This window comes from Homalodisca vitripennis, chromosome 8 (assembly GCF_021130785.1).
Source record: "Homalodisca vitripennis isolate AUS2020 chromosome 8, UT_GWSS_2.1, whole genome shotgun sequence".
NCBI classification, from domain to species: Eukaryota; Metazoa; Arthropoda; class Insecta; order Hemiptera; family Cicadellidae; genus Homalodisca; species Homalodisca vitripennis.
This window is the reverse complement of record NC_060214.1, coordinates 126,410,860-126,433,012: the sequence shown is the minus strand read 5'-3', so window position 1 is coordinate 126,433,012 and position 22,153 is coordinate 126,410,860. Positions and strand designations below refer to the sequence as shown.

Here is a 22,153-nt window from a genome sequence, read left to right as displayed (position 1 = left end):
TCTCTGGAATACGAATGTGTAATGTAACCTTAACAGCTCTGTTTCGCAGTCTAAACAACCTTACGAATGTGTAATGTAACCTTAACAGCTCTGTTTCGCAGTCTAAACAACCTTACGAATGTGTAATGTAACCTTAACAGCTCTGTTTTGCAGTCAGTCTAAACCAACCTTACGAATGTGTAATGTAACCTTAACAGCTCTGTTTTGCAGTCTAAACAACCTTACGAATGTGTAATGTAACCTTAACAGCTCTGTTTCGCAGTCTAAACAACCTTACGAATGTGTAATGTAACCTTAACAGCTCTGTTTTGCAGTCTAAACAACCTTACGAATGTGTAATGTAACCTTAACAGCTCTGTTTTGCAGTCTAAACAACCTTACGAATGCAGTGTCCGAACAGCCTCCCCACATCCCAGAGCTTGGAGAGCTTCCTCAGACAAATGTACCTCTCTAAACTGTTGCTCAAACACTGTCCACATGTCAACCCTCAAGTGACAATATTGTAAGAGTTCATGTCGCTTGAAGCGCAGGGAACTCTCTCTGGTGAAATAGGGGCGTCTGCGCTACAGGAATAAGGTTTGACGACACATTGTGGAGTTTATTCTTCCTGGTAAGTTCTTTCAGCTGCAGTTATAAAAGTTAGCCACACATCTTTTAACGTTTATTCTCTATATATTCATTCTATCCCCATAGTAAATAAGAGTCGATTAAAACCAGAGTTTAAAAGGTGAAGATTCAAAGGTTAGGCGTAAAACTTGCTTTAAAGCCCGTCGAGGACCTGAATACAAAGATCTATAGATTATGGGCTGCCTTCTACAAATCAATCATGGAAAAATTATTATTCTGTGATTTACACGGGTTTATTACAGGGGTCTTAATTAATCCTAATTCGAGATGCTACCAATTTAAGCATCATCGCGAATCGCGGTCAGCTTTGGGTTCCTTCCATAAGTCCATATTTGGACCATGTTGGCCCAAGTTACGAATTGTTCATAACGTCACTCCAGTAAAAAGCATTTGGGTAAACATTATGATCCTACAACGTTTGTTTGAAATACGCCTTTAATGGAAAACGTGCTTTTTCACCGCGTTTTCACGTGCTTTATTTTGGCAAATTTGTTGAGAGAGAAAATGACAAAGATCGTTATTGTGTTGTACTGGGATAAATGGAACTAAAGATTTAATTGGTTCCAAAATCAATATTTAACTATATTTAAGAACCTTAACTATATTAAGGTAATGTATAAGACGATAAGGTCAGAAGCACACAACATGTGATGTGAATGACTTGGGCAGATGTAACACAACATAAGACAGTGTAGTTTAATACAGTATTTTGTATTGTGATATTATTACACGTGGGCATTTGAACAATGAACGTTTCCTCTCATTGGACAATGTATCAATTTGTTTCCATGACAACGGGTATTCAATCTATCCACTACTTGATTGCCAGCCATAGAACCTCGCATGCTGTGTAAAGGAGTACCTCCACTCCACCCCCTCCCCCTCCCCATGGTGATAAGGGGCACTTTGGTATATATTTAGCTCAGGATCGATACCGAGCTTGGAAACTTTAACAAGTTCCGTGCTAGTTTATTTATCTATCAACTTGTGTTTTATCCTCATTTTTATGGAGAGCTTTGAGTCAATTAGATGGAGAGTTTCGGATTTTCACCATGACATATTTAAGCCCATAATAAGGATCGTATATGGTTCTCTTCTTGAGAATTTTATAAGTTTCTGGGAGAATTTTGGATTTTACACTTGCTTACGTAATGAACACAAGCCCGTGGACGTAAAATGTCGGTTAGTTGCGCGCGCACGTTTGTATCAACATGTGAGGAGTATCTGAAGTAATTCATTGACCACCCCAATGATAGCTACGAGAAACGCATTTTGTGGAAGGGTTTGTGTTGATATTTTGTAGACAAAATTACTTTTTGGCACTTTATTCAAACCCACTTTCTCTTCACACAATAGCTCTGGTGGGAAGGGTTGATTCAATGTGAATGTTGGCTTTAGCTATAGTTCATCTTCCTAATCATGCTCATCTGAAGAGATCCAAAATCAGCTTCTTCGTCACCGAAATTTTTTCCACCTCTACAGATGAACTTGACTCCAGATTCCAGGAGTCCAGTCCAGGAGTTCTCTTGTAAATATCACAAAAAGGTTTGTTTTTTAGTCCCATTGGTGTATTTTCAAGCTTAAATAACTCTAAAGAACAATTAAATTAAATTTAAAGTTGGAAAAATGATCATTGTGGACTTATTGCACAACTTTATGAGGATTGTTTTTAGAGTTAAACGAAATATGTTATGGATATAAAGAAATAATTGCACTGGGTTTTGAACAATTGCTCCTGTACTTGTCACACAAGTGGGTCACTAAGTCTGACCTTACCACAAAAGGATTCTCAACTAAAGTAATTATTCTGCCTTTTCAATGTTGTGTTGTTTCTAATTCATTGTGTACGCCTAATCTATCATCGTGTATAATATGTACTATCGCCAACCGTCAAGCCAGGGACTGATTTTCCATCACCTGCAATAATTGACGTGGTAGAAAGAAACACTTTGGCGTCAACAATTTCAGGAATTGCGTTTTATAACTAATGCGACAGGATACGGAGAATGGTAGGTAGCACCGACACGTTTGTTGTGTCTCTGTCACATCCATGAACGTTCATCGTGTCCTGGTTTGGACGACACGGACGACAGGTTTTGGATTTCCCGACTCGCAATCGTGTCCGAGCATTAAACACTGAAATTGTTTATATTTTAATATTCATCAACATAACCAGAAAGGATTGGAACAGTAGAATTAAGGGCAAAAAACAACTTCGAGGCCCAAATATACATTGCTGGGGGAAAATAAAGTTTTATTCGAAAAAAAAAACTTAGAAATAAAGTCTTAAAATAACTTTTTCTGTTAATAATAATAATAATATGCATGGTGTTCCACAAGAAAAAACAAAGTCGAACACCATATAAGGAAAGTGGCGGTAGTTTTTAAACGTTTTGTATACTTATTTTAAAACATACCTAAAATCAATGAAAGGTTCTCCATTTAGAGTACGCTTGAGATTTATACTTTTCAAGACCACAATGTTGGTCATTTAAAAAAGACACCCTGTAAAGTTAGCTGACACAGATTTGATATTTATTTACGTGCCTGAGGGTAGATTTAAGATCAATAAGAAGTACAAAGTGTGTAATAAGATCAATATTGTCTGAAAAAGTTACTAATACAGATTTTAACCCTTTTATACCCTTCCATTTCAATCCACATTTAAACTAGCCCGGCTGACGATGAATAACTTTTTAGGAGAAATCATTTTACCGCTTCTAAGAAACCCCAGATTTGTGCAATTGGCTTTCGGCTTCTGAGCTAGTTTTGTAAAAATTGGTTTGTACCGTGGGAATGAATAAATAAATAAATAAAATCATCGTTTTATGTTTTAACCCTTTTGATAGCCTTCCATTTTGAGCTCCACGAAAACTAACGATGGTTGATTTGTTTTTTTTACTATTTTACGGGAATATCTCTATCGATTTCAAGGAAAACCTGATTTTGTGCAAACTGGTTCTTGGTCCCTAGACTATAGCCTGAGTTGGATTAGTCAGTGCATGCAACCACTACTGTCAGACACAATTAAAACTACTGTCCGCAATTAAAAAAAAAAAAAAAAAAAAAAAAAAAAAAAAAAAAAAAAAGCATGATCATTTGGTGTTTTTGATCTATTTTTACCAATGCGGGGAAACATTACAGTCAGTTGGGTAAAGTGTGTTTAGGTTACGTTAGGTTAGGTTATGTTACCGTAGGGTTTATGTTACCTCTCTGACGCATATAAAAAATTGTTTACTAACGGACTAATTTTTCGGGACGTTTCAACAGGAACTTGAGTAGAATAATTCCCCAAATTTGAACGCATATGTTTTCACTAGTGTTAATTTTAATTGGATAATTCAAATTAATTTGAGTTGATGTATATGAATATTAAATAAAGCTGAATTACTTGTTTATATTCACAACATAGTTTAAACACCTCCAAGTTACATCTCCTAGTCTTGTTGAAAATTCGTTAATGAAAAATGAAAATTTCTCTTCGGGAAGCACCCCGTCATATACATACATGTGTCTTAGTGTGTACATAGAAATATACAAGCAGAACAAAGCCAGTCCTGAACACAACCTTTATACAAGAAAAGACAAATAACCTTTGAACTTACATTGGATTCGTAAACAACAATTAAATACACCAGTTGATTAAAGTGCTGTAAACACTGACTGTGGGTTGTAAACGTTGATGACGTAGGGAGGTGGAATGATGACGTCACAAACTGCCGCCTACTCGCTCACTGCATTAATCAGATGTTTCCGACAACCCGAAAGGAAATTTATGTATTGTAACTTGGTGTATTTTCCATGCACTTTTGATGGAAATCTTCTATGTTAAATAATGTTCAGTTACTGTTTGGTGTCTGAATTATATCTCATTATACCACAAAGTGTTCAAAATCAATTAACTCTATACCACATTATACCATATACTTCTGTGGTTTCTGCATTCGTGTTGATATTAACCAAGATTATATCACAAGTATAGTTTCATTTCATCTCGTTCCTACGCTGATATAAAAATATAGACTGTGTAGAGAGGACAAGCGTCAAAAAATTAACTAAATCATTCATTGACAGTTAGTTAGTAGTAAGTGCGGATTATTGCGATCTATAAATCAAATCATTACATAATTTACTATAATGTCTATAGGACATAGAACAATTAAAACAACTTTTGTAACATAACACGATTATTCTATTCGCCACTATAAAACATTTTAACGAATTAGTGTATGTGAAGGTTTGTAATTTATTCCAAACAAAACTAAAAATGTTATGTTCAGTATACGTCTAAAATTAAACCAGACTTTTTACTTTTTAACATTCTAAATACTAAAAATTTACTTCTTGAAAATGGCGGATTATGAAATATACCTGATTAATTAGGAAACTCCCAAACTCCCAGTTCTTGTTCTAAGGTTCCAAAAGAGTAATTTGCTAGACAAGTATTTTATCTGTAAAGTTATATCGATTTAAAGAGTCTTTTGGAGGATAGAACATTGTCAAAGTGTTTAATACCTAGAAATGTAATTTTTTACTCAAAGGTTAGTTGGTCTAACAGAGACAGTCTAGTTACTAATTAATATTTAACTCTGAGTGCGATTCTAAAATTATGCATTAAGGAATAATATTATTACTGTTGGTTTATATTTGTAGATAATTTAATTCTTTTTAAATCGCACCATTGTTTGAGTCTTCAATCGTGTTTTAACTAATCTTAGATGTAAAATTCAATTATAATTTTCTTCGGGGTGATTGTTATAGACTCTGAGAGTTTCAAACTCTTTTTTCCAAGTTTTTAATAATCCTGAAGATGATACTGCTCCAGGTACCTGTTTTGTTTCTATTCGTGCTGGAAGCATATACAAGAATTTGTTTTCAATTTAACCTCTCAAGGGCAAAATAGAAACATGAGAATATTCAATCGGTTTACAGTTGAAGTGTTGTTTTAAAGAAAATTTTGATTACAGCCTCATTCCAGATACCATTTTTGAAGACAGTAGAAACAAAAGACTGTGTTTTTTACTATTACACGAGTGGTAGGAATTTGAAGCAGAACTTTCGAACATCTTATAATCAGGTCAAACAAAACATGGGTGAAGGTGTCAGGACATGAACGTTTTACAATATGTGTATGAAAGTCGACTTGAGGGACTGACATATTGTGTTAATTATTTTAAAAAATGTCTAAGAAAACATATTTAAAATAATTTAATTTTTTAACTATGTGTAGAAGTTAAAAAATATAATTGCAGTACGTCATAAATGTATAGAAAAGTGTGACAACTATAACTCATACTGATACGGATACATTGTCTTTATCAGTATTTTCCCGCGGTTACAAAATTGCATTAATCTTACTTTAAATGTATCTAATTCCACATGGAGTAATCTGGTTTTACTTGTTCTGTATTCACGAAAGTTGCCTTTAGAGCTATAAATTTAAAATTTGACAAATACTTGAAATTTGAATACTAATTTGAAAAAAAAAAATTATTAATCTTTATGACACCCAAACAAAATCGGGAACACATTCAAGTACTCAGCACAAAGTTCAAAAAATGCTTCACAGACACATTACAGTTAAAGCCCAAAATCTCAACAAACAAAACAAAATTAATATGAATAATAATTATGTTAATCCGTATTAATTATACCTGAAAATTAAATTATTAACTAAGCAAAATATGACAAAACCAGGTTTAATACACAAATAATGATTCCGGTGTATTAAAAAACACAAGTTTGTATCATTTGCAATTATTGATTTGTCACGTTTCTAATTTGTAATTGATATTATTTTTACCACTTGAAAGAGAGGACAGAAAGCTGTCACGTTTCTAGAGACAATTGTGAGTCGGGATTATTGCACAAGAAAGTCTGGCGTGGGCAGGGAAAGTGTGGGCGTGGTGAGGGGGTGTAATGGGTGTGAGGGGGGGCTTCAGGGAATAATGATACTGCACTGGTTGCTCCACAACAAGTTGTTTGTTTATACCAATCATTTTGTTCATTCGCAATTAATCTTATATAAATTATTTCTCTAAATTCGCTAGAAAAAAGATTTAAAAACAGTAATAGAGATTGTGTATTTGTTTACATGACGCGATCTGTGTTCAAGAGAGCCGCGTGATTACGTTTATTTATAATGTTTTATCTTTACTTGTTCCCCATAGTATAGAAGTCGGTGCTAATTAGTTGAATTCAGATCAGAAAAATATTCGTTTTGAGGCCGCCGAGGGAAAGAAAATTGAATTTACTGCTCAAGCGCCTATATGTAGGGATCGGTTATGATTGATTTTGACCAAATTTGGCACGCTGATTAAGGTGCCAAATTAACCTCCGGAATTTTTCACTTATAAAAATGTTTTTGTTTTCAATCTTCACCCAAATGTACATTTGGGTTGAAAACAACAATTCCTGAAAACTATTCTCTGACGATTTTCATTCACTTTTTGTGGCACATAGCCCCACTGTTGGCAATCACAAAAATAGCAAATGCTTATTTTTTAATAAGCCTCTAAATTCCAGTAATATATGGAGATGGAAATAGCACAGACAAAATCTGCATAAAAGTTCTTAGTTATTTGATTCTTTGTGAAATACAATTTAAATAATGGGGTTTCTAACAACGTCTCTCGTAGATGTCAAATGCGTAGAGGGAAAACTTTTTTTAATTGTTTGGAATTGGTTATCTATTAAAAATGTTTTGATTACATTTTTGACGAATCACCACGCTTAATGGACATATTTTCGTCTAGTACTTTTCTGCCACCATCGGGGGTTGATGGGAGGTGAGGTGGTGGGTGGGGGATGTAAATGGTTCAAACGGCCAGTCAACCCGTCGAGAGCGTGGGTGTGACTCAGGGGGAGATCTGTCACTCTGTTAGTCACTCAGTTAAACTGCGATCGCTGGAGTGGGAGCCGACCACGCAGTTCCTTTGTTGAGACACATTGCGCGGAGTCCTGTAATTGGAACATCTATGAGTGAAACGAATTCTCTTACCTCGGTTTGTCAATATTCCCAATCGTCTCCTTTTCCTCAAAAGTTGAAACATCTTTATTTGTCAATAAATCATTACATGTAAAAGGTTCACTCGGTACTTTGGTATTATTTGGAGACCACTCTGTCCCTACTTACTACTTGTTATTATGCTATTTACAAGTAGGTTTAGATCAGGTCATCATAAATATGTTACTAATAGTACCGAAGTTAAGTTAACCTTTACGAGTGTCGATTACCGCAGCCCACACTGACGAGCTGGGGCATTTACGATCGGTACTTTCCGAACCTCAGATCCAAACATGATGTGACATCGGAGAAAACGAACGATTTGGGAACGTGGTCTGCACCGTTTAAGTACCGTTTACTCTAACAAAAATCGAAAACTGACGTCAACAAAGAAGTATTATCATTAGTATCATTAGTATCACCATAAGTATTGGTACATTTTCTTGTATTTAGGCATAAACAAGTTATTCCTTTTATTACGATGGAACTTCGGAGTAAAAACGATGGTCGATACGACTGGAGCATCTGTTGCATCCAGATCATGGGGACATGAGACGAGTCTATAAATAACTGAAAGGGTAATCTTGTAAGTGAGTCTCTGCACTGAAATAGGCAAATAAATAGTGAGTGGGTAATTACAATGTGTCACGCTTAAGTGTTTGGTGGTGTCGGAAACCGGAGGGTCCAAGATTCGTGGAAAACGAACGACAGGCTGTACGCAAAGATCGTGCACGCAGCCTTGCAGAGTTCGAGCAGCAGCTATCTCAGGGGTGTCTGTGGCTCACGAGATTATACGTGAAAACAGGCGAGAAATTTAGACCCAGGAAATTACAATGTTCTTCCGGACTTTCGTATTCGGTAAACATCCGAAAGTAGACGCGATTACACAAGTTTCGGAATTTTTGTCTTTGTTAGATACGGCGCGGCGTGAGTTTCAATGCATATCCCAGTTTCCTTTGTACTGTTTTACAAGTATCAATTAGGGTTTTAATATGATGATCGTCTAATGTCAGTAAAGACGGGCAGACTGAGGCCGGCTCTCGCCAAAAAGTACCATTTTGAAAAATTAAGCCCATACAACAATATTGATACGAACTGAAATTTCTTTCCTTCATAAAAAGTCCGTACTCCATGAAAATAGCCTTTCAGTATTTGTTTTTTAAAATATATGTTGATATTACATATACGATCTGTAGGCTACATATTATGTTGGATTTTATAACTGAATTTACTGTTACAAATTATAACATTCTGTCAGTACTCCGACACAGTTTCCGATTAGTTTCTTCAAAGCCTCAATCTTTGTTGCGAAGAAGCTCGTGATAAATGATTAACATTGTAGCTCAGCTGTTGGACATGTGGACAAACCAACTCTGATCTATCTTATTAACTGCAAGAGAGGCTTTTTCAGTAATTAGCCAATAAAATTAATAATTGGTATAAGGGCATAGTTTTGGGTTGCATCATTATTTTAATTTTTCGAGAATTTAGGCGCTGGATATATGTTCATCAAGGCCGGTCGATAGTACTTTTAATAAATAAAATCAGAAGAAAGATAGATTTGCTTTTGGTACCAGCGAAACTACTAGCTGCAACCTTGCTACTGAACGTTGAGCTAATCCAGAGTCAACAAACATGTTTGTACTCGGTCTACTGGTGATGGGAAGTTTGGCAGCTCTTGATCGCTCTGTGTTGGGGGTTGAGCGATGGCAGTGCACGTTATAAAGTCTCTACCGGCTCTGTAAACAATACAGTTCTCGACTAGTCAAGGCATCACCTATCTGGCTTTCACCATCCTTGGCAGGTTGCAAATCTTTTATATCATTATCTAAAAATGGCCTATTACTATCTGATCTACATCTGTTTCCTATGGGGGGGTTTGATTATGGGGCAGTTGTTCCAAATACAAATTTGTGATGTTGAAAACTATTCAACATGTAACTCCTGTAACGTTGTTATGTTTACAAACATAATTTAAATTGTGTGTTTCCTTACATTCCTCTATTGACGTTTGCAATGAAATTGTTCATTGTCTGTACGCAACAAAGATTATTATATATCTCCAGGTTATTTGAGCAATGACACGAGTAGTTCGGTCTCGGGCTACCCTTACTCCTAGTGACAAAAACGTGGTGATAGTGACATGTCCAGGACATGTCGATGGCAGACTACTGTACAGCAAGACCTTAAACCGCAACACCCTGGGTGGTGGTGATAGTGGGACCTCCAGGACATGTCGATGGCAGACTACTTTACAGCAAGACCTCAAACCGCAACACCCTGGGTGGTGGTGATAGTGGGACCTCCAGGACATGTCGATGGCAGACTACTGTACAGCAAGACCTCAAACCGCAACACCCTGGGTGGTGGTGATAGTGGGACCTCCAGGACATGTCGATGGCAGACTACTGTACAGCAAGACCTCAAACCGCAACACCCTGGGTGGTGGTGATAGTTGGGACCTCCAGGACATGTCGATGGCAAACTACTGTACAGCCAGACATCAAACCGCAACACCGTATGTGGTGGCGATAGTGATACCTCCAGTACATGTCGATGGCAGACTACTGTAGAGTCAGTCCTCAAACCGCAACACCCTGGGTGGTGGTGATAGTGGGACCTCCAGGACATGTCGATGGCAGACTACTGTACAGCAAGACCTCAAACCGCAACACCCTGGGTGGTGGTGATAGTGGGACCTCCAGGACATGTCGATGACAGACTACTGTACAACCAGATCTCAAACCACCACACCCTGGGTGGTGGTGATAGTGGCACCTCTAGGACATATCGATGGCAGACTACTGTACAGTCAGTCCTCAAACCGCAACACCCTGGGTGGTGGTGATAGTGACACCTCCAGGACATATCGATGGCAAACTACTGTACAGTCAGTCCTCAAACCGCAGCACCCTGGGTAGTGGTGAAAGTGGCACCTCCATGACATGTCGATGGCAAACTACTGTACAGCCAGACATCAAACCGCAGCACCCAGGGTGGTGGTTATAGTGGCACCTCTAGGACATATCGATGGCAGACTACTGTACAACCAGATCTCAAACCACCACACCCTGGGTGGTGGTGATAGTGGCACCTCTAGGACATATCGATGGCAGACTACTGTACAGTCAGTCCTCAAACCGCAACACCCTGGGTGGTGGTGATAGTGACACCTCTAGGACATGTCGATGGCAGACTACTGTACAGCAAGACCTCAAACCGCAACACCCTGGGTGGTGGTGATAGTGGGACCTCCAGGACATGTCGATGGCAGATTACTGTACAACCAGATCTCAAATCACCACACCCTGGGTGGTGGTGATAGTGGCACCTCTAGGACATATCGATGGCAGACTACTGTACAGTCAGTCCTCAAACCGCAGCACCCTGGGTGGTGTTGGTTGTGGCACGTCCATGACATGTCGATGGCAGACTACTGTACACTTAGTCCTCAAACCGCAGCACCCTGGGTAGTGGTGAAAGTGGCACCTCCATGACATGTCGATGGCAAACTACTGTACAGCCAGACATCAAACCGCAGCACCCAGGGTGGTGGTTATAGTGGCACCTCTAGGACATATCGATGGCAGACTACTGTACAGTCAGTCCTTAAACCGCAACATCCTGGGTGGTGGTGAAAGTGGCACCTACAGGACATGTCCATGGCAGACTACTGTACAGCCACACCTCAAACCGCAGCACCCTGGGTGGTGGTAATAGTGACACATCCAGGACATGTCGATGGCAGAATACTGTACAACCAGACCTCAAACCGCGACACCCTGAGTGGTGGAGATAGTGGCACCTCTATGACATATCGATGGCAGACTACTGTACAGTCAGTCCTCAAACCGCAGCGCCCTGGGTGGTGTTGGTTGTGGCACGTTCATGACATGTCGATGGCAGACTACTGTACAGTCAGTCCTCAAACCGCAGCGCCCTGGGTGGTGGTGTTGGTGACACCTGCAGGACATGTCGGTGGCAGACTACTGTAAGTCGGTCCTCAAACCGCAACACCCTGGGTGGTAGTGATAGTGACACCTCCAGGACATGTCGATGGCAGACTACTTTACAGTCAGTCCTCAAACTGCAGCACCCTGGCTGGTGGTGATAGTGGCATCTCCAGGACATGTCGATAGCAGACTACTGTACAGCCACAACTCAAACCGCAGCACCCTGGGTGGTGGTGATAGTGACACCTCCAGGACATGTCGATGGCAGACTACTGTAGTCAGTCCTCAAAACCGCAGCACCCTGGGCGGAATAAATTTTTCTTCGAAATTCTGGATGGGATGGAGTTTAGCCGCTCACACTCGATGCCAGCTTCTTGGCAAGAACGTGTTTTATGTGAAAAGACGACACTGAAGGATTGTGCCGTGCCGGCTGCTGTGTATCGGATACTGCGTGTGATACAATGCTGCGTCACACAGATTATGATACAAACATCAAATGGTCGATAATGGTATCATACGGGATTCTGTATATATACGGCGGAAGGTTCACTTCTGGCAGGTTTATACCTTCCAGTTGAAGCTTCACTCGGTACAGCATAACCGATGTGTCATTTAAATCTGAGCAACCTTATGGTTGTCTGGGAGCGGCACATCACTAACTCCAAATTTCGATGTTTTGAGGTGCAAACGTAGATCGATGTTCAGACTACTGTAGAAGTAGATTGTTGGAGTTGTTGTGACTCCCAAGTGTTAAAGGTAGTTACTAGCCTAGATACATGGGCTTGCCAGCCCTACCTGCTCTGACTGGAGCAGAGCTGGCTTCCCCTTCTTCCAAGGTAACGTGGCTGCCATATAGTGCCCACTATCACCCCTCGTGGATCTCGACAGGAGGCGGCCCCTACCCCGAACCTTGCCACCCTGAATATCCTGTCACTCTAGAAGGAGCGCAAGGGTCCTTTTAAGACTATATGCACAAAGAGGTTTCCCGGCGTTTTGTCCGAAGTCAACAATACAATTTGTGCGGAGTGGCTTTATACATTTTCTGGCTATGATTCAGATACGATCTCTGTGTGTTATTGAATAGTTAGTGAGTTATAAACTAGCTGATACTATAAATTATCGTGCACGATTATCTTGGCACTGACTGCCACTGAATTTCAGAGCGCCAAGTTTGTCTCACGATGATCGCACAGTGGGGGTAGTTGTATTAATTTCTCTGGGCGGAATAAGATGCCCACCAGAGCTACAGGTGCTAAACATCCCACATGTGTGATCAGCAGTACTAGGTCTCCATCACTTCTTCTCTAATTCCCATAATTTTAATACAAACTGATACAATCGGTCTTGTAATCATTGTAAGCATTGAAATTACAGTATTAGCCATAATAAACAGTACTAAAACTGAATCAGCTGTAGTTGCCTTCTCGATCAGCTGATTCAATTGTCGATTGTTGCCACGGCTTTGGGTTCATTAGTTTTTTTAATGTCATTTAAGCCTTAGCGTCAGCTACTCGGCTTCGAAGTGCTGCTTTTTTTATATATATTATTATTATTAAAGTACAAAGTACATTATTGGACCTGGGATTTGAGCCCGTGATCTCTCGGTTAGAGAGCCGAGACTATAACCATTAGTCTACGGAGGAGGATTGTTCATTACTTCTTTCTTATTTGAGGTTCGTTTTTGCAAACATGGAGCTAACAACGGCTGAGAAAGTTTTTATTGTAACGCATTATTTTCGCTCATACGATATTGGACGTGCGGGTGGGCCAAGCTTGTCATACACTGCATTACGTTTTCAGGAACATTTCCACAAAAACCCGCCTAGTAATGCTGTGATTCTTAGTGTTGTTGAAAAAATTTGAAGAACAGGTACCTAGTGTTTTAACACAGCGAAAGGGTTTTTCAGGTCGCCCAACTACTGTCTGTACAAATGAAAACCACGGAATAGTGTTGCAGCAAGTCTTACAGTCACCGAAAATAAGCCTAATGCGAGCTTCTCTTAAACTTAATATTAGCATTACGTCTATGCGAAGAATGTTGAAAAACATTGGTGGTTTTCCCTACAGAATACAAACTGGACAGACAACCTTTGAACTGTAGAAACAAACTAGTCAGAGTTCAGTACTGTGCTTCAATGTTAGCAATATGGTATGAAGAACCTGAGTTTCTGAGTGATGTATGGTTTACAGATGAATGTCGTGTCCACCTTAATGGTTTCATAAACAAGCAGACAACACGTTTCCTTGGATTTGAACGTCCTGACATTGTTGTAGAGAGGCCACAGCATAGTAAGCGTGTAACCATTTTGGTGCGCTGTGTCTGGGAGGTCTATAGTGGGATAGTGGGACCATACTTTTTTGAAGGCAGCAATGGAGACACTCTTACTGTAAATCAGTATCGATATAGGGCCATTCTTGATCGTTTTGTGAGAGACCTCAGGAGATTTTGTCGTTAGAAAACCTGCCGTTAAATTCACAGTGGTTCCAGCAAGATGGCGCAACCAGTCACACTGCCGTTAACAACATTGCTTTCCTCCAATAAACCTTTGGCAACCGTCTCATCTCCCTTATAAATAACAAACGTTCCTTACCTAGCTCACTCCCCCGATCTTACAACACCGGACGCCTACGTCTGGGGAATGTTGAAAGAAAACATTTTCCGCGAGGACCCACCATCTACCATCGTTCAACTCAAAGAAAAAAACCCCATGTGTATTACGAGAATTAAACAACCCCTATTCATAAAAATTATGCAAAACCTACAAGAACGGTACGATTGTTGTCTAAAACTGAACGGAGGTCATATTGAACATGTTAATACCCGAGTTTAACCGATTTTGCTTCCTTTGACTTGTATTTATTGGTAAAATCTATATGTAATGTTACTGTGTTTACCATAATAAAATATTACCATTTCAGTACCGGTACCTACTGTTTATTTTGGCTAATACTGTATAAGCTGTAAATTAAGCTATAATCATGTATACACTCTAAACATGTTTATTTTTATTTTCAACCGTTTTTATTTGGACATGGTTGTAAAGTTGCTCACATTTTCATCTTTAACACCGGTAGGTGAATAACTCGTTAAGCGATAAACTTTTTTTATTTTGCGGTCTATAAATGAAAGTTATTGTAAAGATGTTATGTCTATACAGTTTGTTATTGCCCTAACCAAATCGATTTTTGAATTTACAATAAAATATCTAATCATTATCAGTATCGGTACAAAATTATATATCCAATTTTCAAACCGGTAATGTTTGCACTCATGTCTCACAGTCATTGCTTCAATTGACAAATTCTGAAATAAAAGTGAGTCTGCACACTTTTAGTTTCCTTGGGGTATAAACGATAATCCCACGGGATATCGGGGAGACCCCATTTCCCCACAGATGGCCTCGTCCAATCATCCAACTATCGACTCGACCATGACCTGTGTACTGTACTCACTACTCTACACCTCTACACCTACACAAGAAGCATAATTTACTTAAATCCGATATTTTCAACGTCCTTGAGAAGCTGTCACAGAGAGATCGTTTGTTTGTTTACATGAACATCCTCCCAACACGGAACATGGCGGGTCACCTATCGATCCCATCTCAGTTTACTCAAGATTGTAATCTTTAAGATTTTGAAACAAGACGTAGTTTAAAACGGATATTCTATTCACCTTACAGACCACCTATGGAAATTTCATAAATAGTCTATTTGTATTTGTAGATAATTAACGAAGATCGACAATTCTTGTCTTCATTACCGATAAGCAAAATAAGCTTAGGCCATTGAAATTACAACAAATTAACCGTTAATTTTATATTATAAAATACATTGATAAATATATTAACTATGCGAACTAAGTTATATATACGGATGGACGTAAACACGATATACGGGCGAAGACATATTTAATATTATATTGGACATATTTACCCTTTTTCCCTCCATTAGGCATGACATAGCTGGGTCGTGCCGTAGGAGTAGAGGAGCTCAGCCAGCAGTAAATGGTGGCGGCTGGGAGGACAGACGGATACAGACAAACAGACAACAGACACGAGCACAGCAGACAGACAACAGACACCGACTGTCTCCGGCCGACACCACACCTGCGGCTGCTGCAGGAACCTCACAATTTCCCTCCTGCGCGGCGAAAATTCCCTCCGAGAGAAGCGTTTACCTTTTGTTCGCGTAAAAGGACTCACCACGCTCTAGGTATTGACAAAGAAATCGGGAAAGATGGTTTGTTACAACTGGCGAGAATTGTACCAATACAGTCTGATTAGTGACTGCTGTATCAAATGCTCTAATATTACGTTGGTTAGTGCGTTGATAATGACTATCTGAGGCGTGCATGTGTATTTTAGTACCAGCTGTTAAGATACATTGGAAATTCGGAAACCCTCCTGGTAGATACTTGTAGATATTTGTCTTTTATACTCTATGCCTATAGAATAGAGTGTAAAGAAAAAATATCGTTATCGTAGGGTGTAATATAATTGACTATAACAAGGACGTAGCCAGCGAGGGAATCCAAGGGGTCCGGACCATTCTCCCTAATTTTTCATATTTTTAATTACTTTTTTAGCAAATGATTGTTATTATTTATAGTTCAGTATTACTGAAAGGTACTGCTGAAAGATCTTTCTCAGCATTGAAACGGGTCAATCACTTATTAAGGAACAAAATGGGGAGTGACCAGTTGACTGCACTTGACTTACTTTCTGTCCACTACGGGAAAATGTCAGTCGTCTTGACCCACCCCCTCCCCAAAAATTTGTTTCCTGGCTACGTTATTGCTTACAATCGGATGTATTAAAACCTCACGAAAGGCGCATCTATAGTGTAAACTCTTTCAATTTTTACCAAAACGTTTTACCAATAATTTTTTATTACGTATTACCACAACACCCTGTCTCAAGACGTATTACCACAACATCCTGTCTCAAGACGTATTACCACAACACCCTGTCTCAAGACGTATTACCACAACACTCTGTCTCAAGACGTATTACCACAACTACCTATCTCAAGACGTATTACCACAACACCCTGTCTCAAGACGTATTACCACAACACCCTGTCTCAAGACGTATTACCACAACTACCTATCTCAAGACGTATTACCACAACGCTCTGTCTCAAGACGTATTACCACAACTACCTGTCTCAAGACGTATTACCACAACCCTGTCTCAAGACGTATTACCACAACACCCTGTCTCAAGACGTATTACCAACACCCTGTCTCAAGACGTATTACCACAACTACCCTGTCTCAAGACGTATTACCAACACTACCTATCTCAAGACGTATTACCACAACACCCTGTCTCAAGACGTATTACCACAACACCCTGTCTCAAGACGTATTACCACAACACCCTGTCTCAAGACATATTACCACAACTACCTATCTCAAGACTTATTACCACAACACCCTGTCTCAAGACGTATTACCACAACACCCTGTCTCAAGACGTATTACCACAACTACCGGTCTCGAGACTTATTACCAATACCCTGGCTCAAGACGTATTACCACAACACCCTGTCTCAAGACGTATTACCACAACACCCTGTCTCAAGACGTATTATTACAACACCCTGTCTCAAGACATATTACCACAACTACCTATCTCAAGACTTATTACCACAACACCCTGACTCAAGACGTATTACCACAACTACCTGACTCATGACGTTTTACCAAAACTATGTAACTCAATACTTATTATCCCAATAATTATCAAAATCTTCTGAGAGAATTTTTCTTAGTGTTTAGAGTTTGATGGCCATATTTTCATTGTTTTTATTTCTTAAAATGTTACAGCAATATGTAATATGTACCAAGCGACAAAATTTTACTATGTAATTTTTATCGATTCAATTATTACATGATAGACGATAACTTTAAGTAGTTTTGGGCAGTCATTAGAAAAACATATTATATCACATTTTATTACAAATAACATTAACATATATCCATATACAAAAAACCACATTATTATAGCTAGCGAAATGTCGCTCTCTGTTATCTCGTATACAGTTATGATAACAGCTAGAAAAATGCAGTAGTACGGCATGAGTACTGTAAACTACGTGTTTATATTGAACCCCAGCAGAATATTGACGTTATATGGGTTAAATTCAGCTACAGTTCTGTTATTATACACAATTTACAAATGGACTCCTATAACGTTAGACACTATATTTGCAGTATTTAACTCTACATTAATTACGAATTTTTATAGAAACAAAGTGTGTAAGTTCATATATAATGGAACAGTTTGTGAGCATTAATTCAGCGGGAAATTTATCAAGTTTGTTAGCTTTTTCGTTATTTCCCTCGAAGAAGTAATATTCCCACTCTGTGGCAATGATGTCGAGCCCCACTCCACTGCCACCCCCGGCCACAACCCCCCCCTCCCCCACTCTCTTATGGGTGTTAACTAACATCAGACACAACAGCAGGTACTTATTCGTTTCCCTCGAGGATGAGAGTGCCATTTCGTCTAAGCTTTTTACCTTCTCAAATGCTTACAATGAACATCATACATTTCTAACTGGATCTTAGCTCGACCCCCCCCCCCTCTGTACCACCACACTGCGAAGTTTTTGTATATATTTACCATACTTAATGTTATCGTATACGTATTCATTCAATGTACGACCAAATAACATTATTGTTAACAGTAAATAGGTTATGCAACGTATTATACAAAATGTACTATGGTGAACCATACAGAGTTGAGTAACGATTTGCAATTACATACTTTATACTATAAATTCTGTATGAATTTAAAGTATATATTAATCGTTAAACTATGAATGAATTGTGATTAAATAAATATTTTATGACATATTAAAATTAAAATTATTGTATTTCGAAGTTACGTTTCGTTTGTCATACCGTTTTCACTAAGCTAATAAGATCCTTTGTGTTGTTCCAATAGATTGCCTCAGAAAAAAAAGATTTATTATATTTAGAATACTAAACTAACTTGTTCCAAAATAGTTGGTGTATATAAATTAGGTTAGAACTAACTTCCGAGCCAAATTTTATATAACTTGTACTAACAGTACTAGTATCTGTATGGAAATAGGTCTATTAGTTAGATGGGCTTTTACGTAAAACAAAGCGTCCAGAGAGAATCTAAAAAGTAACTCGCCACAATAAAATTTTTCTATAACTGTTTGTTTTAATTCTCCACCCCCCCCCCCCCCCACGATATCGAGTTGCGATAGAACCTGCGTCACGTGATATGGACAAGCATGTTGAGACGGATCTGTAATTCTGCATACACGTAAACCTGACAACAGTGTTGGGCACGGGGTATAGAGAATGGATTAAAACGCAACAGCCATCACTGGACTATTTTGATGTGTGCTGCTCTAGTGTCTAAAATCGCTAAAGTTTTAGTGTTCGACACTGCTCTCCGATTCTCACAAACAACCGCCCAACTCTTCTCTTTCGTCTCTTTTGACCGGGAAGGATTTTTTTGGATTAGCAATTTTCCTCTTACTATCGGACATAAGTCTTGCCAGTGTAAACGTAGTTTTGACATAAATTTTCATCTGTTTGGGCTCTTAGGAGTGGTGTGGTTGCAGGGGCATGTTGATGTTAATAAAAAATTGAGCTTGTCGTAACGAAAATCACGTTTATTTCAATACCCGGACTTTTGATTACACGTCCTACATAATATGGATGTTATGTCTAATATTTCCTGTCACACCAAATTTTAATTATTCTATGTCTTGTACAAGGGACGAGATTATAAATTATAAAATATATAATTATAAAATTATAGCTTACGAATAAGTCAAATTAGATTTTAAACCAACAGAGGTATCATCTACATCTCCACCAAATCTTCAGATTGAGCTGAACTGAAGCCAAGCCTTTTTGTTCAGACGTTTTCATAAATATGTTGCTATTTCCTCATCTTTACAGTAAATTTTGCTCTATAATAAAAATTATTACATTTAGAGCATAATAATTGTGTAGGACCAGGTAAATCTTAAGATCAGCGACTACCGCTCCGATCGCCGTATTTTTTTTGCATACTAACACAGGTTAACGTAATTTCACCGAAAAAAATAGTCCCTATATTATTATATTGTATTTGTACCAATTTGAGAAGTTATATTGTTTTTGTTACGCATAATATATAATTACATTGAGTGAAAATTACTAAGAAGTTCCAGCAATTTTATTATTACTGTCATCTAAATTTTGGTGCCTTAACTTAACGTTTGGTTTTTTAAATCCATATCCGTATCTTCAGGGATTTTTACTTAGGTCTTAGAATTGTTAATGAAAAAGTACTTTTCTTCCAGTAGTATTAAAATATGAAAAGAGGATTTAGACAATTCACTAAAAAGTGAATATCGGGAACTAATTATTGACCGAGAGAGATGCTTGATTTATAATTTTTGTAGGTAATTGATGTGAAGGATTTTAGAATTTCGAAGAGTTTATTTGTATAAAAACTGAATACTGAGCGTTTTTGTAATTGCATTTATATACAGGGTGTCAATTAAGTCTGGAACCTCTTTTTTAATTTTTAAAACCACAATATAAAAAAATACCAAAGTTCACACGTGCTTACTGGTGATAGTAACTCACACATCTGCCCAATTACCGACCGGATAATCCCTTTGGGGGACGGTCCACAAGGAGTCAGACAAAATTCAAATAGCTATAACTACAGAATGAATCCACCTTTTGAAGTCCGGTTTGCGGCATTGTACTCTGCTAAGTAAGACCTTTAATTTGAAACTTGACCTATGCTGCTATTTAAGAATTTTGTCTGACTCCTTGTGGACCGTACCCCAAAGGGATTATCCGGTCGGTAATTGGGCAGATGTGTGCGTTACTACCACCAGTAAGCACGTGTGAACTTTGGTATTTTTTTATATTGTGGTTCAAAAATTAAAAAAGAGGTTCCAGACTTAATTGAAACCCTGTATATTAAAAGAAAACACTAAAAACTTATAAAAAGAGAGTTTGCAGCAAACATGTACATACTTCCTTAGCGGAGCTATTCACGTTAAAAGTCAAGCCCTCTCTATTCCTTCCTAAACTCTATCCAAATATCAAAGTAAATTACCAGATTACACATATGAAATTAAAGAAGATTAAAAGAAGAACTAAAAATTTAATCTGATGAATCGTCTTGAATATTTGTTTTTTTTCACTTACAGTCTTATTAAAAAAAAAACAAAAAGATAAATACAGAGTTTGCGGTAAACATCTACTTTTCACGATTTCTCCCATAGAAGTAGATGTTTTCAGAAATCCGTTTATGTATATTTTAATTAAAAAATACAGATGCAAGTTTAGAGAAACAATATGTATAATAAGAAAAAGTTTGTATTTTAATGATCGAAGGATTGTGAAGGGAACAGGATTTTCTGGATATTTGCCTTTGTTCAATGATACAAGAAATTACACCACGTGTCGAAATCTGCAAATATTTGCTCAGTATTGGCAACCTCAACGTAGATTAAAGACTCTTCTTAGTTAGTACATCAGTTGATGAAACAAAGGGTGGTAGATCAAGTTTTTGTACATTGAATGATGCAAGCTTATTTAACTGTTGTGCATTATTGAGATCCCTGGGACACCGGATGATCGGTACATGCGAGTATATCCTCTGCCAGTCTCCACAGACAAGCTGTTAGCTACCCCACCCTTCTGATTATTTACAGTAGCTGTGATAAGACTGTAATTAACCAGGAAGGCATTTGGTAGGGTTTCATGACGAACATGCTCAGTAATTACTTGTACGTCTACAATACTTGCTATAGGAATATTTTTCATACAATTGTGATCTTGTAGGCTTTGTGGAAGAAATTAATTAAAAAAGAAAAAATTGAATAATCATGGTAAAAATGAGAACATTTGGTCGATTTTTATTAATTTATCAATTACTAGCAGTTACCCACGTCTTAAAAAATCCATTTTGAAAAACAGGGACGCCATGAGCATACTCTGGTATTCCAGACGATCCTTTGGATTTGATCCTTAGTTTTAGTCACTGAAAAATATTCCAATATCTTGATCATTTTAGATTGTTTTAAGATGGGACCCAGAATTCAGAGAGCAAAACTGATTTTTATAAGTATCTCTGAATTTTTAGAATTTATCTCCAATAATTTATGTTTTATTGAATAGCTACAATGATTGCAGTAACAATTAACCATTTTAGGCCAATTTGGAGAAATCATAAGTCTAAAGGAAAACTAGTTGAAGTCTAGCTTTTCTGTAAACACACTTATAGTGTAATACATGATGGCATTTTACTGGTTAATTATAAAGACTCAAAGAAGAGCTTCCGTACGTCACATGACACATGTAATGTGCAACTAATTTTGGAAGATTAATAGCAACAAACATTTACAATCACCTGTTGAATTAAATTATTATACTTATTATTATTCTTGACTTTAACAGGTGATTAACTATATGCTGAGTAAGCCAAAAGAGAGTATCCTGACCAGTGGGGTGTAGCCCAGAAGGAAATTTTCAAACGGGAAATGGGCCTACACATTAACCAGGGAC

The 22,153-nt window shown here is 38.0% G+C and overlaps 1 protein-coding gene across 1 annotated transcript in view; it reads right to left on the bottom strand.

The window, feature by feature from the left end:
* LOC124368363 overlaps window positions 1-18,096 on the bottom strand; it is a 32,275-nt gene extending 14,179 nt beyond the window's left edge. The window contains exons 1-2 of the mRNA XM_046825646.1: window positions 17,957-18,096; window positions 15,523-15,704 (exon numbers count right to left, since the gene is read on the bottom strand). Coding sequence (XP_046681602.1) covers window positions 15,523-15,704; window positions 17,957-18,096 — 322 coding nt within the window. The remainder of the gene's footprint in view (window positions 1-15,522; window positions 15,705-17,956) is intronic.
* Between the last annotated feature and the right edge of the window lie 4,057 nt (window positions 18,097-22,153).